The 13,832-nt window shown below is 39.3% G+C and overlaps 1 protein-coding gene across 6 annotated transcripts in view; it reads right to left on the bottom strand.

Annotated features, from left to right (window-relative positions):
• Window positions 1–475: 475 nt before the first annotated feature.
• ARHGAP29 (Rho GTPase activating protein 29) overlaps window positions 476–13,832 on the bottom strand; it is a 94,221-nt gene continuing 80,864 nt past the window's right edge. For all 6 annotated transcript variants that reach the window (XM_073357006.2, XM_073357012.2, XM_073357013.2 and 3 more), the window contains 9 exons: window positions 13,701–13,799; window positions 12,045–12,208; window positions 11,559–11,747; window positions 11,249–11,386; window positions 8,887–9,119; window positions 6,591–6,897; window positions 6,317–6,425; window positions 5,754–5,873; window positions 476–4,446 (listed from right to left, as the gene is read on the bottom strand). In XM_073357006.2, coding sequence (XP_073213107.1) covers window positions 3,539–4,446; window positions 5,754–5,873; window positions 6,317–6,425; window positions 6,591–6,897; window positions 8,887–9,119; window positions 11,249–11,386; window positions 11,559–11,747; window positions 12,045–12,208; window positions 13,701–13,799 — 2,267 coding nt within the window. In that variant the 3' untranslated portion in view covers window positions 476–3,538. The remainder of the gene's footprint in view (window positions 4,447–5,753; window positions 5,874–6,316; window positions 6,426–6,590; window positions 6,898–8,886; window positions 9,120–11,248; window positions 11,387–11,558; window positions 11,748–12,044; window positions 12,209–13,700; window positions 13,800–13,832) is intronic.

The raw sequence follows: 13,832 nt of genomic DNA, 5'->3' as shown, positions 1-13,832 counted from the left end.
GTCTAGGGGCCTGGGAGTCAGGAGAACTGGGCTCTATTTTTGACTCTGTCACTAGCTTGCTGCATGACCTTGGGGAGGTCACTTTACCTCTGTGCATCTATTTCCCCACCCACCCTCTGTCTTGCCTGTTTAGATGAGAAGCTTGTTAGGGCAGGGACTTTCTAGCACAACTGAGCTCCCATCTCAGTTGGGCTTCCTAAACACTACTATTATGCAAACAGCAGGTAATATAGTAATGGCAGATATTTTTTTAACCAGATGAAACCTAGCATACAAGATCTTTTTTTAATTACACAAAAGGGGGGAAAAGATTTTCAAGTAACTTTAAAAAAAAGGTGAACCAGTTTGTCTTTTCATAAATACAGGGATTAAAATGTGAACAGAAATTAGTCTCAATACTTTAAAACCAAATTTAAATGACAATTTTATTTTTAAAAAGCAATGAATTTACACTAATAACTGTAAATAATGCAGTTTTATATTACAACTTTGTGCTAGCATAGTCTTGCAAAACGGTCACAAAAATCTTTCCCACAAGATTGAGCAGTCATACAGACAAACTCACCCTGCATTCCTTACACTAGCTGCCGAGAAAGTGGCAGATTTCATTAAAAAGCCATTTCTTGGCAAGAAGGTACCCGAGTTTAGATCTTCATAAGTCTTCTGCTGTTGATTAGCTGGACTCTGACATTGGCTTCCTTTTGGGAGGATCTACCATCGCATGGGGGTTAGCAGGTGATTGAACCTTTGTTGTAGTAGCTTCTAAAGGGTATAACTTACTCCCACGGGATATGTGCTGCAGGGTTACCAGGAGCATGAGTCAGTGCAGAATTTGGGCGGACTCTTCACTTTCTGGCAATATGGAGGATATAGAGAAATAGTTCTCCATATTTTGTCAGGAAGAAATAGAACTAACGCACTTAGAGTGGAAACTACCTAGCATTCATCAGTTATGCTGTGGGAGCCCAATACATTTCTCAAACACCATGCCTTTTTTTTTTTTTTGGCGGGATGAGGGTGCGGGGTGGAACTAGACAGCCCTGTATTGTGGCTAACTAGAGGAGGGAACAGGAATGGCTTTCCCTTGTTTATTGCTGGACACAGCTACAGTTCAGGATTTAGTACATTAGTGAGCACACAACTTACATGAATCTGTTCTCTTGTACACAGAGTCAACCACATCCTCACATACTGAAAGACCCTAATCTCTCCCCATTTGAAACACCATCTGAAGCAGCTTGGCCAATAGAGTAAGTGGAACACAGATCAAGGGATCACTCTTTCAGGAGGAGACTGGCCTCGCCCAGTCAGTTTTTCAATAAATCTAAGAGGTTCACCATTTTCAGCTATCTGCTGTGCATCTATCAGTGAAATTGTACGCCTTTCCTGCACTATCAGTTCTATACTCTCCCCTACTCCAAAATCCATCTGTCCCTAGGCCCTGTTCCAATCTCTCCTCGTCTCTAGGACTCCCCCTTTCACATCTCATGGAAGTTCCTCTGAGTTGCTTCCCCATTAGTCAACTTTTCCTAATAGCAGCAGTGGGCCTAGCAAGCACAGGGCCCTTTTGCATGGCTGACAGAGTGAATCTACAACGGTGGTGGGCTGGTTGATTAGTTAGAGAATAAGTCTCCTTAGGTTTTTGAGGCTAGGGGAATGGAGGGAGAAAATGGTGTTTTCCTCACACCCATGAATTCCTAATGGGTTGATTGGGGAGTTCTCACAGAAGCTACTGTGCAGTATAGTGGGCTCCCCCATGGTACAGCAACTGCCTGAGTGAGCAGCAGCCAGGCTAGTCTCAGAGAGGGCTGAAGTCATTTTAGACAAGGAGAGTGGGCATTAATTTTTAAGCCATCTTGTCCCTCCACATAGACTCCTAAGCACCACTCTAACAGCACACTGTATAGAGCTGGCCTGAGGAGTTTTTTTTGGGGTGGGCGGGGGGGAGATGATCGTTTGGCACACCCCTCCACCCCAAAGTCATGACTCATTTTATGTGAGATGTGGGTGTGGATATTTAGGACCCCCACCAAGCTTCCTGCTGCAGAAATGAATGTCAGCTGCTTATTCCTTCCAGCCCTCCTGACCAGTGTTTTATCAGCACTATCCTCTCATTAGCTTTATGCCATGTCCACCACTTTGCCCATAGTCTTTTCAAGAATACCTACTATTTTGGCCCACTGATCAAGCTTATTTCTTCTTCTCTTGAAGTGGAACCTGTTCTCACATCTCAAGAAGAAATCTTCAATCTCTCCTAACTTGCCATTTTTGACCTGCCTACTGCTGCCAGACAGGTTCTCACACAAATTGCTCTACTGCCTTTTAAGCCACTTGCTCAAATGAAAGAAATAATTCTGGACATCTCAGAACTGCCCAGAGGCAGAACTGTTTTGCAAATGCACAAGTCATACTTCCATGGGAAACTGGAAGTTCAGCTTTGTGAATCTAACATTTCTGTTCCATAAACTAAGTTCAGAGTATAGCCACTGCAGTGTCAGGGTTTACGTTTGTTTTGTTTTCAGGAAGGGAAGTTTGATGACACCTTTAGTTTCTTAAAGCAGGAACAAAAATGACCCCTTTTTCAAACTGAAACATGAAAGTATTTCAGTACAGATGTATTAATACTAAACCCTAGCAAAGACCAAGAGTCTGTATTTTAATAATTTAGAAGAAAGCAAGATATTACAGAAACCATGGAGTCAGCAAAATGTTAACAAGTTAATATATTTTTTAAGCAAATATAGCAGTGTACATATAAAACATTTAATACAAAGTGAAAAACCATTAGATGCACCTACTAATGCCGATTTATAATTTTATTTTTTTTTGGTTATTTTCACCTATTTCACCATATCTCAAAACTATACTCTTCATTTCAGATACATTAGGCAAGAAGTGAAATTGATCTACAGCAAGGGAAATCACTGGCTATTTTGTAACTGGGAATGACAGCACCACTGCAACAGGTAGTCACCCGAAAGTCATCTGAACTAGCTAGGTGGTGTGTATTTTTGATCCACTCACTAAGTTATACTACCTCTAACTGGATTATGAAGTCATTTCTGGTTTTCACTACTACAGCTCAGTAAGTGCATCTTTCTGTACAAATAACATTAAAGTGACAACATTGAAAACTGGCAACAAATGAACATATTGGCATAAAATATACATATATAATACACAATTATAGGCCATGTTGGCCAGTATGTAATCTATTTAGGAGCAAAGCTTTAATTGCAAAGACTGGAAAACTGAACAGAAGCTTTTACAGAGCAAAGCACAAGCTTTGGTTTATGCTATAAATAATTCATTTCACCCAGGAAATTGAAGCTCAGTGTCTTACCAAGTGCACCTTCTATTAGCTCCATCTACATTGGGAATACATTTAAATAGACCTTTATGAAACTTTACTGAATTAAAAAAACTCAACTTCATTTTTCCTTCACAGTTTCCTCCCCCACTTTTAAAATGCTGTGTTGTGTGTATATATATTCCTAATATGGCACAAAAGTGGGATCCTCAAGAAATATTTGCTGCCCTATACAAAATGAGCTTCCCTGTGTTCTAATTCTTGCACACGTTTTGGTCTTAGTCTCTTATAGGTGGGCTTCAGGTCTATGGGATGAAGGTCCTCGGAGCTCATTTTTTGTTGATTTGCATGCTGTCCAGGAGCACCTGATACAAGTGCAGAGTTCCTTATCAGTTTCACAGTGTTATCTTGGGCAAGAACAGAGCAAGCACTGGCTGCTGCACAAGCATTAGGAACAGAACCCTCCTCGTTTTGCTTAGCTTTATTATTAGAAGGAGGTTTATAAAAAGTTCCTGGTGGTGGCTGCAAAGTTCTTGGTGGTCTGAAAGCACCAAGAGGATTAGAATCTGGACCATTCCCTTCTGTTGTCATCCTCGCAGATCTGACAGGTACAGTGTATGGCTTATTGGGAAGTATGGCATTCACAGAATTGTTACCAACAACGTAGGATGAAGATAAGGCACATGCACTCCCACTCTCATGTGCTCGGTTCTCCTGGGGTATATTGGTCATAATCATTGCTGTCCTTGGAGTTATATCATATTGTTTATACTGCTTGTCCCAAGTTTTCCTCAGAGTCTGTGTGTCGTAACAAGAAAGTCTGCAACAGGCATTAACAGAAGGAAGTGCCTTAGTCTCTGAAACCTCTTCAATGGTAGGACTCCTGCCAAGCTTTTCTGGACTTAAAACTCCTACATTTCCTGAGTTTCTCTCATTCAAAACACACGGAGGAAGCATTCGATCTACAGGTAAACTCACAGGACGAATAACTGGCTTTGTCCTTGGAGACCGTAACTGAACTTTGGTTATTTGGCGACTAGGTTTTATAGGTAGCAAATTATTGACTTTACAGCCATCTTCAGCTAGAGAGAGAGACAGTTCATTGTCTTTGTCTGAAACTGGCATCACAGTATTGCCTAGAGGGAACACAAATGAGTTTTACTTTGTCATTTTCACTCGATAACACTTCACAGATTCAGTGTAACTTTGACCATTTGGGCTTATTAATATACCCAACTGCATGATAGCTGAAGAAAAGGAAATAAGTTTGTTTAGAGTTTTGTAACCTCAAAATTGAGGCAACAAGACACTATAGAAGCCATTAGTGCCGCTAAGGAGTTAGACTGCAATTCCACAAGTGTTTTTTAAACCAATCCCAACACACTGAGTTACCAAGCCCCTCTCCACCAAAACAACAGTTGAAATAGCATTTCCTAGAAGTTGTATGTTTCCCCTTCTCCAGTCCATTGGACTTGAAGTACAAGAATTTGATGGAATCAACTATGAAGTGTTATGGAAACTATACATACATTTTAAAAAGAGACTGAGGTGGCTGAGCAGTTCCAAGTACTCACCAACTTAACTCCCCTCCCCCATAAAGAAAGCAATAAACCCTAAAAATACACATTTTAATCCAGATTTATACTTTATGCCCTATTCAGAAGAATAAGGGATTTTGCCTCATCATGCTGGATAACACTAACTAATCCTGCTGGACCACTGTTTCATTGCATTATTTATTAACTAATAAGCCTATTTCTTTTGAAGGTACCAAATACAAATCCAGTACAGATAAAACAAATACTGGACTACTGCATCTGATCTAAGTCATGAAGACAGTCCTGGTAAAGTGTGTCTTTTTCATAATGTAAGCCACAAAAGGCAATGGATGCTGCAGGGAAAAAATTCCACAGCAAGGAGTTGCGAAGTTTTTGACAAGAGTGAGCTTTGAGCACCCCACACTTCTCTACTCATTTTTGGGACAGTCTTCCTAGACGGGGCCATACAAGCTTGTATAATACACACATGGAATCTGGAGAGGTGATGGACTGTTCCAGGCCTGGGCTTTAATCGGCCAAATTTATGGTGGGGCACTTAGTTTTGCCCTGCGTTAAACTCTTATCCCAGGAAGTGGGGCTGCAGACAGCCTAACCTAGATTTAGGCAGATGTTGAAAGAGGTATTGCCCAAGGAGACATTTAGCTTCTCTAGACAACAACTGTAAGTATATTTTCTGCTGGAGTGCCATCCTCTCCTCCACTGTTCCCAAATTTTAATTTAGTTATTTGCTACTATAAAAAGGGCTGTGTGTTGCCAGCACTAGGCAAATAGTTATTATACCTATGTACAAATGTATTATTGTTTTTGCACAAAAACTATTTAGCACAAGGCAGACCTGCAAAAAATGTTCTTTGAAAAATGGTTATGTAATTAAAGCAGCTAACCTAGCTCTTTTGGAGTAGGAATATTAATATCCAGAACTGTGGTAGCTGGGGTTTCTGATGGAGAACTCCTCTGGCCAAAGTCATCCTGTTTAGTTCCAGAGAGTGGCAGTGAGGTACGTTCTAGGGAAGAATAGAAAGGCAGCTGTCAAACGCATCTTTGCGGCTAGGTCCCATAACCTGTGCTGAAATCACCTATATAAATACAACAATCCAAAGACTGTACAACAGCCTATTAAAATTTAGCCTAACATACTGAAGAGTTGTTGCTTTTTTTTTTTTTTTTTTAATAAACAACACACACTAGGTATATGAAATTTGGCTCCATGAATACAAGCTTCTTCAGGGCCACCACAAGCATTTAGCCCTTCCTTCCTCTAACAAACATGAAGGGTACATCAGAACAGCGAATGCTAAGTAGCTTTGGGAGTTTGGCAGACTTTTCCCTTGTTTGCACTTAATTCACCTTCACAGAGTAAAAAGATGTATTTCATCCTAATGTATTTATGATTGGTATTTGTTCACATAGCAATATACTGCCTTAAGATTCATGAAGAGCCACTAACCCATCACAGATGCATCTGATCTCTCTCTTTTGTTCTTGCTGTCATCTAGTTGCTCAAATGATGAAGCCATTTCTGAAGCTTTACTCTCACTTGGAATTAGCAGGATGCCCTGTCAATAGAAATCAGATCAGAAGTGAATGCAGATTGAAGAACAATATATCTCAGACTAAAATATTAAAAGATTTCAGAGCGAGGTATGCAACATTCCAAAATGTAGTCCAATCCCACACCCCTTCAACATGGTATCAATTCTAGTTTCACGACAGTTACTCACTTCCTTTACAGCAATAAATGACTTCCTTTGCTGCTGTGGCGCTCTCTCTTCTGTAGACAAAGCAGTTTTAAATGGAGCAGCATTTTCTTCAGACTGAACTGCAGTTGAGAGTGGCTGCAGTGAAACATCAAAGATCTTTTCATAGTAAGTTACGAGCAGCTCTACCACCCGAGCTTGATATGGATAGTCCACAAGCGAAGAGAGAGAAACCGCGGCGTCTGTCTGACGTGGTCTGATTAGAGTTGGGCCAAATATTATGCCAAGATTGCTAGCTGACATTTTATTTTCATCAGATTGTTCAGTCACTCTGTATAAAAGCAAATGTGTCAGGTTATAAAGGGTTTTTACTTCTTCGGAAATAATACTAGAGATATTCTATTTTTCCAATAACTATGCTGAAAAGAACTACAAAGCCCACACATGGGCTGGCTGCTCTTACCTACAACCAGGAAGGCAGTATTCTGCATGAAAGGTCTTTTCCAATTCAGCTTATGAAAAGTACATTAGAAGTGACTTGTGCCAGCCACCATTAATCAGGATGTGGGAGGAGACATCCAACACATATTATACTTTTTATAAGATTTGTTTTAGCTTTGCAGTTCACCTTTAAAATATCAATCAGTATCATTCTGGGCACACAGTACTGTGCACTCCTATTGATGAATAAATACAATGTGATTCTTAAACTTAAAGGTGGACTTAAGTGTACATGTAACTTCTTAAAAATGTTTCCAAGGCCAAACTTTCAGCAGTGGGTGCCTAAATAAGTTTGATCTGATTCTCAAGGGTACTGAGCACCCTTGGCTCCTATTTATTTCAGTGATATTTGTGGGTACTCAGCAGCTCTGATAAATCAGGCAATAAGTCTGACTTTCCCTTGGTTATCGTGAAGCTGTGGCCAGAGAGCTCCTACACAAAACTGTTATCTAATAGCATGCACCAGTTTAACAACCAGCCCTATCATGTAACCTAACTATATGATATCAGCCTTACCATAGGAGCCTTGAGCTGATGCTGAGGATGGGAAAGCAAAGTTGGAAAATGGTTGTTAAAAATGTACAAGGTAGTTCTGCAAAGTTCTGCGTTCGTTTAAAAAATATGCATAAAAAAAAAGATCCTGATTCACCCACTGTATCCAAGCCATGTTCTCAGGTAGCGAAGTGGTAGCTGCAGGGAGCCAGTTGTAGCTCCATGATTCAGAGCCACCTGACCCCTGTGCCCATAGAGAATTGGTGTAGTGGAGCTCTGCTCCGCCATTCCCCCTCCTCAGAATGTATTATATGCTGGGGTGGGAGAGACAATGGAGTCCCCTCCAACTGCTATATACAGGCAAAGAGTTTCCCTGCACAGGAAGAATTCTCCACTGACCATCTCCAGCTGCTCTAAGGCTTACAGGATTGCAAAGTGGCTCCTAGTCATTTAAAATTATATACATTTTGCAACTCTACATCACCACTTGATGTTAACCTGACCCTCCTTTCCTCTCCCCCATACTCCCCACAGTTCACCTCCATGCTCTAGTTACATTCTGTGGTAGCTAGGACCTTACAGAACAGTGTAGAATGACAGAACAGGAGGTGGTTGGCCATAGCTCCAGGGAACCAAAAAATGAAGATGCGCAGGTTTAGTGTTCCCGATATGTTGAATGCCCAAACAGCAGTATTGGTAAGGAAGCAGCTTTCAGCACATCAGGTTAGGAAAAGAAAAAACCCACTGTTGGCTGACAACAGGGATGGGACAACCAAATGCTGGTCTCAATAAACAAAATATAAATTTATGTCTTGCCTGCTGGTCAAGACACCAACCTGCCTTTGAAGGACCAGTCAGTCATTACATTCAGGCGCATCCAAATGCAGACCTGCCTCTTTCCAGAGGAAGATTAGCAATTCAGAAGAAATGGAAGATTTATCTTTTGTTTTTTGCCGGCCACTTTGCCAAAATTTCTTCTCTGGCAACAGCACGTGGCTACATACATAAACCCTCTGTTTGAGGTGCAGCATGGGGTACAATTGCTATTCAGGAGAAAAAAAAAATCAGGAGGCCAGTTCTCATTTGCAGGCAACACACCCAGAAAGTCTACATTCAGGTCAGAGCAGTAGTTTATCCTTAAGGAACACAAACTAACCTTGAAAATAAATGGAGCTATATGCACAAATGAAACCCTGTAATTTTCAGGACAGATATCCAAAACTGTGGGCACATTACCTTAAAAAAAAGGTTTCTTAGCCTGCAGTACATAACACTGCTTATTTTTCAAAACAACATTTGCAGGTTACCTTTAAGGTCTGTCTCTCACCTATGAAGATGTCCTACAAGGTATTGAAGAGTGTTATAGTTTGGTGTAGGCAGCTGTTTGAGGAGATCTTTCATTTTAATGATTATTCTGTTCAGTTCAATACAAACTGACTGTCTTTTCTTTGATCTGGGGCTAGTCTGTTTCACGACCAGTTCCTCATTAACATTCTGACTCTCTTTCGCAAGTCCAATGAATTCGTTGTAAAGCCGAAACAAAATCAAAGGTTCTGGGAGCTAAGGGAATAAGAATATGTTAGAAATATATTCATGTCTACATTTTACCTTGTCTATTTCCTTCCTGTCTACTACCAACTGCTGTCTAGTCTAGAGCCTTTCCTTTCCTGGAAGGGTTATTTAATTATTGCTCTTAGAATTCTCCCACAATTTAGCAAATAGAGGCCTGGATTAAAAAACAAAACATTCCTATCAAAATACCATGGCGTGCTAGTAAACAACAGCCTCAAATAATTAATATTCATGGTAAAGAGGCACATATTACATCAACAGTGACTGTTATGGAGTAGCATATTATTGTAACATTGCACATGTGTGCAGACACACACTAAGACACTGAAGTAGTACAATATCTTATATTATACCACATATTGCTGCTAAATTTGGACCATAATTGTTACAAAAACAATTTTAACATAGCTTTCTAACATTTCTATTCTTTTTGTTCTTTTTAAAATTCCAATGAAAATGTTCTCCAATTAAATATTCCCTTGCTTTGCGTTGCAGTAGTTCATGAGAATCTGAAGAGAGTCTCAAAAGGACAACAGCATAAAAAAGATTAAGTGACTTGGACTATTTTCATTGCCCATGCTCAGACACAAAATCGCAAAATTAAACAGATCTTTTAAAAATTAGTTTTAATAATCAGCAGTGTTAATAATAGGATTTAACTCAGGGTCTCTAAACAATGTTATAGCACTTTCTTTGAACTCTCACTAACATGGGGGGTACTGGAAGTCTCCAGTACCATCAGTACCTTTAAGAATGTACTGCTCTTCCTTTGGACACCTACCCTCCTTTAAAATTTGGACAGGCTTCCTCTCACAATTTTATCACTGAATCTAAAAACTAACACTGATACCATGGCCATCTCCTGAATAAACACTGTAACTGTGTGCTAGTTTATTGGTAGGATACACCATTTGCCAAGGACCAAGTTGAGAATGCAAACCAGTTTCACCTGTGACACCAAACAGATTTGAAGCAAAGTCTCCAGATATGAAAGGCTGGAACATTAACCCATTATTTCAACTGGCCTCACAAAATACAGCACTTCTGAGGGATTACTGTACTTCTTGGGTGGCTAAAGTCACTCTGCCTCACAATACACCTCAGGCATGTAATAATCCCCCAGAAATCCATAGCCAGTCAGATTTTACAGCCTAAATTGTACTGAAATTAAACTTTAACACCACAAAGAATGCGCTTCAAGGTAAAAATGTTTTCCTAGAACTTGAAAGTGTTCTAATTACAGGTTTCTAGCATGTGTGTGTGTGTGTGTGTTTTCAGCACATAAGAATCATTCGTAACAGCCAGGCCTAGCTAGAACTATACTGAAAGGATTAGACACATGGGAAGTAACAAGACAGCAGGTAGTCATGTTACTTATTTTCAGATTTTCCTTTGAAGTGATTCAAGTTAAAATTCAGTCTTCGTATAGTGCCACAAGAAATCCTAATTTTAATGAACAGAGATTTTAACTATCTGTTAAAGTAGCAATAAAAGGCTATGGTGGCATTTTGAAAAGCACCTAAGAAACTTAATGAGCACAAATCCCATTGGAAGCCATTGGGACTTAAGCACTTTTAAAGCTTTCAGATTGAATTTTCAAAACATCTTTCTTCCCCAAAGAAAATGGTCTAATCCTGCTGTATTGACCATTTTATGGAACATGACACTCGTTTATAGGAGTTTAATCCAAACTTTTTGGTTAGACCTTTAATAAATCCGGCTGCCACTTAAAGGGCTGGATTGTCCTTTCACATGAACTTTCATAAATGTCAAAAAGGTACATCATGCCCTCAAATTAATTTTAAAAACTAAACCTCACTAGAAAGTGGCTACAGGAAAAAAAATCTTCCACAAATGGCATCAATACTTATGTATACTTCCTTGAGTGGAAAAGCACAATATAGTATCAATTCTAATGATAGTTTCATTAATTTCATTGCCTAGCACCATGAAATCCAATTTGCAGAGTGAAAATACAGGATATTCTATTCAACAATTTTCTTCAACAATTACAGGGCTACTGAAGGAAGCATTTTTCTCCACTCATGGAAGAAGAGGTTTGCTATAACAATAGCTTTGCTTTGCTGTCTGAACTCTAGAGTGGTCAGAGTACATACCTGGCGAAGGTATAATTTAAGGACGTTACTGATGTCATGTGCATAGAGCTCTGACAGTTCCACCAAGTCCTTTCCATTTTCAAAAGCTTGACAAAGCTTTTCAACTCTTGATTTGGCTCCATTCACACGATAGATACCCTGAAATGGGGAAAAATCAATCAAAAAACGAAACAAAGAAAAATTATTCTTTTTGCGCTAACCGCAACTGTGAAACACAGATTTGAATTTGACAGTACAGTATTATCAGTTTAAACTATTTTTAGACAAGATTGTTAATATTTAATCTTTATAATGTTGAGTTAAGCTGTACCTTTACAGTCAAGGCTCTGCTTTCAATTTCAGAGGTACATTTTTTGATGATGAAAGGGACGCCGTCAGGGACACTTTTAGCAGCTTGAGCAAATTCCACCCCAAACAAATGAAGTCTTCCATGCAGTTTTTTGTGCCCACACTGAATAGCTAAAGTCTCTAAACATTTCTTGTGGCAAGTGAGTGAGCACTACAAGAAATAAGGGACATAAGAAAAATAATGTCATATATCTCAACATAATTGGACAGCACTAATCTTTCATATTTAGAGTTTGTTATCCCATATGTTGTCTAGAGGGCAAGTTTACAGTTCTGTAGGGCCTTGCTCTTTGGCTACATGTTAAGGCTAAAAGGTCACAACATTGTCTGGGAATTTGTAGCTTATTGCTACCAAAAGAATACGAGTGTTAAACTTCCCATTCATCTTCACATGAATGCCAACAATCAGCGGCTGTACAATATACTGCAGTGTTTTCCGACCTCTTACCTCCTCACATTCTGCCCCATGGAATACCACTAGGCTGTCACATTCTCTGCATTTAGATGGAGCCCTCAACTTTCGCAGCTTGTGTGTTAGAGCTGCCTTGGACAGAAGAGTGTTTCTAAAAGGTCCTGGTGAACTGGCAATTTCAGACGTTAAATCATTTAAACCTTGAAACAGAATTTTGCTGTTACGATAGTTTCCAAAAATAACTGGTCAAACATACATTTTGAGGATACAGCATAAGTTAAATTACTCCATAACCAGTAATCACCTTTGAGGAAATAACTATTACACCAAACCTGAGAAAGCAATAGTACATTATATAGCCTGCATAATACATAGAAATTAATAGCTGAATAATCAGCCCTAATATAAACTTTAATCCATCATACACGTGACCCTCGCTAGAACGCGGGATTTGGGATCCATGTGCAGTACTGTGTTAACAAGGGAACCGCGTTAAAATGAAATGCAATTAAAGTAATTAAATTTGGGATCCATGGCCGCAACCGTGTTATATGCGAATTCGTGCTATATAGACGCGCATTCTAGTGAGGGTCTGGTGTATTAGTAAATGGTCTCATATAGAGTTCAATTTTGTTCCCATGATCAACTATGGATTTAAATGATGGCATTTAGATTTCTAACAGATTACCCCTATCATTCAGGCAGCTAGCTGCGCAAGTTCCATCATATGTGCCCAAATAATTGTACATACAAAATCGGAAGCTGCCTTTACAGAATTTGGCCTATAATGGTTAAAATACTCTAGAAATCCTTTGACTAATGCTTCTTCACTGCCATAAATTTATTCAAATTTTATATGCAGACACAAAAGAGAATATCAAAATACACAGACCTCTAAATAATTCTATTCCACTCCTATGACCCCAGAGGTAGTATTTTAGAGTTCTAGAAAAATTGTGCCATCACTGGTAATTCTTGTGATTTGTTATTTACTGTAACTAAGTTTTTATTCAAATTAATGTTGACAAACCTCAAACACAAAATCTTACTCATAATTTTGTGTTTTCAGGTTTTATGAAATATAAGAAAACAGTCTAGAAGCTCAAGTGGTATTTGGTTTTGTTTCTCCAATGCTGTCATTGTCAAAAAACTCCTCATGTCAATCTAACAGTATGTTTTTCACATTTAAGCTGGGGGATCAAACATGATGCTAAGCCAACTGGACTTAAAAAGAATAAAACCTCAGTTAACATCCTAAACATCTGGATCTTGCAGATAACTCTCTCTCCTTTCCTGGGTATTGTACCTGGCAATATAGAGAAGACCCAAATACTTGAGATCCAGCAGTGTAGCTCTTGCTGTGAGCACTAATGCTGAAAACCCCTTGGCATCAGATGCGGAGATAACATGAGCTAAGGGTGATCAATGAAGCACCATCATTAGAAGTGTTCAAATGAAGATAGTACATTAATCTAAATATAGAGAGGACAATACTGCACTACTCCATAGAAATTAACTAGATGACCAAGGTGGTCCTTTTTGGCTGTGACAATGTCAATTTTGTGAGCATGTCAACTGTAGATGGATTCAGTTTGATTTTACAGAGCAGCTAAAAACACAATCACCCTTAAGACCAACAAAAGCCTTCCACTAACTCACTAGAATGTAGGGTTCAGAAACATAGCACATTACCACAGTCTGAAGGAGAAGGTGGTTCCCTTTCATCAAGATCATCTGCAGATGACATAGTGCCAGTAGACGGTGTTCGGGGAAGCCTTCTCTTGAAATCCGCTATGGAAGAGAAGACATATTTTCAGACTCTTG

Source organism: Lepidochelys kempii, chromosome 8 (assembly GCF_965140285.1).
Source record: "Lepidochelys kempii isolate rLepKem1 chromosome 8, rLepKem1.hap1, whole genome shotgun sequence".
NCBI classification, from domain to species: Eukaryota; Metazoa; Chordata; order Testudines; family Cheloniidae; genus Lepidochelys; species Lepidochelys kempii.
Note: the sequence above shows the minus strand (reverse complement) of the source record. Positions and strands in the feature narration are given on the sequence as shown.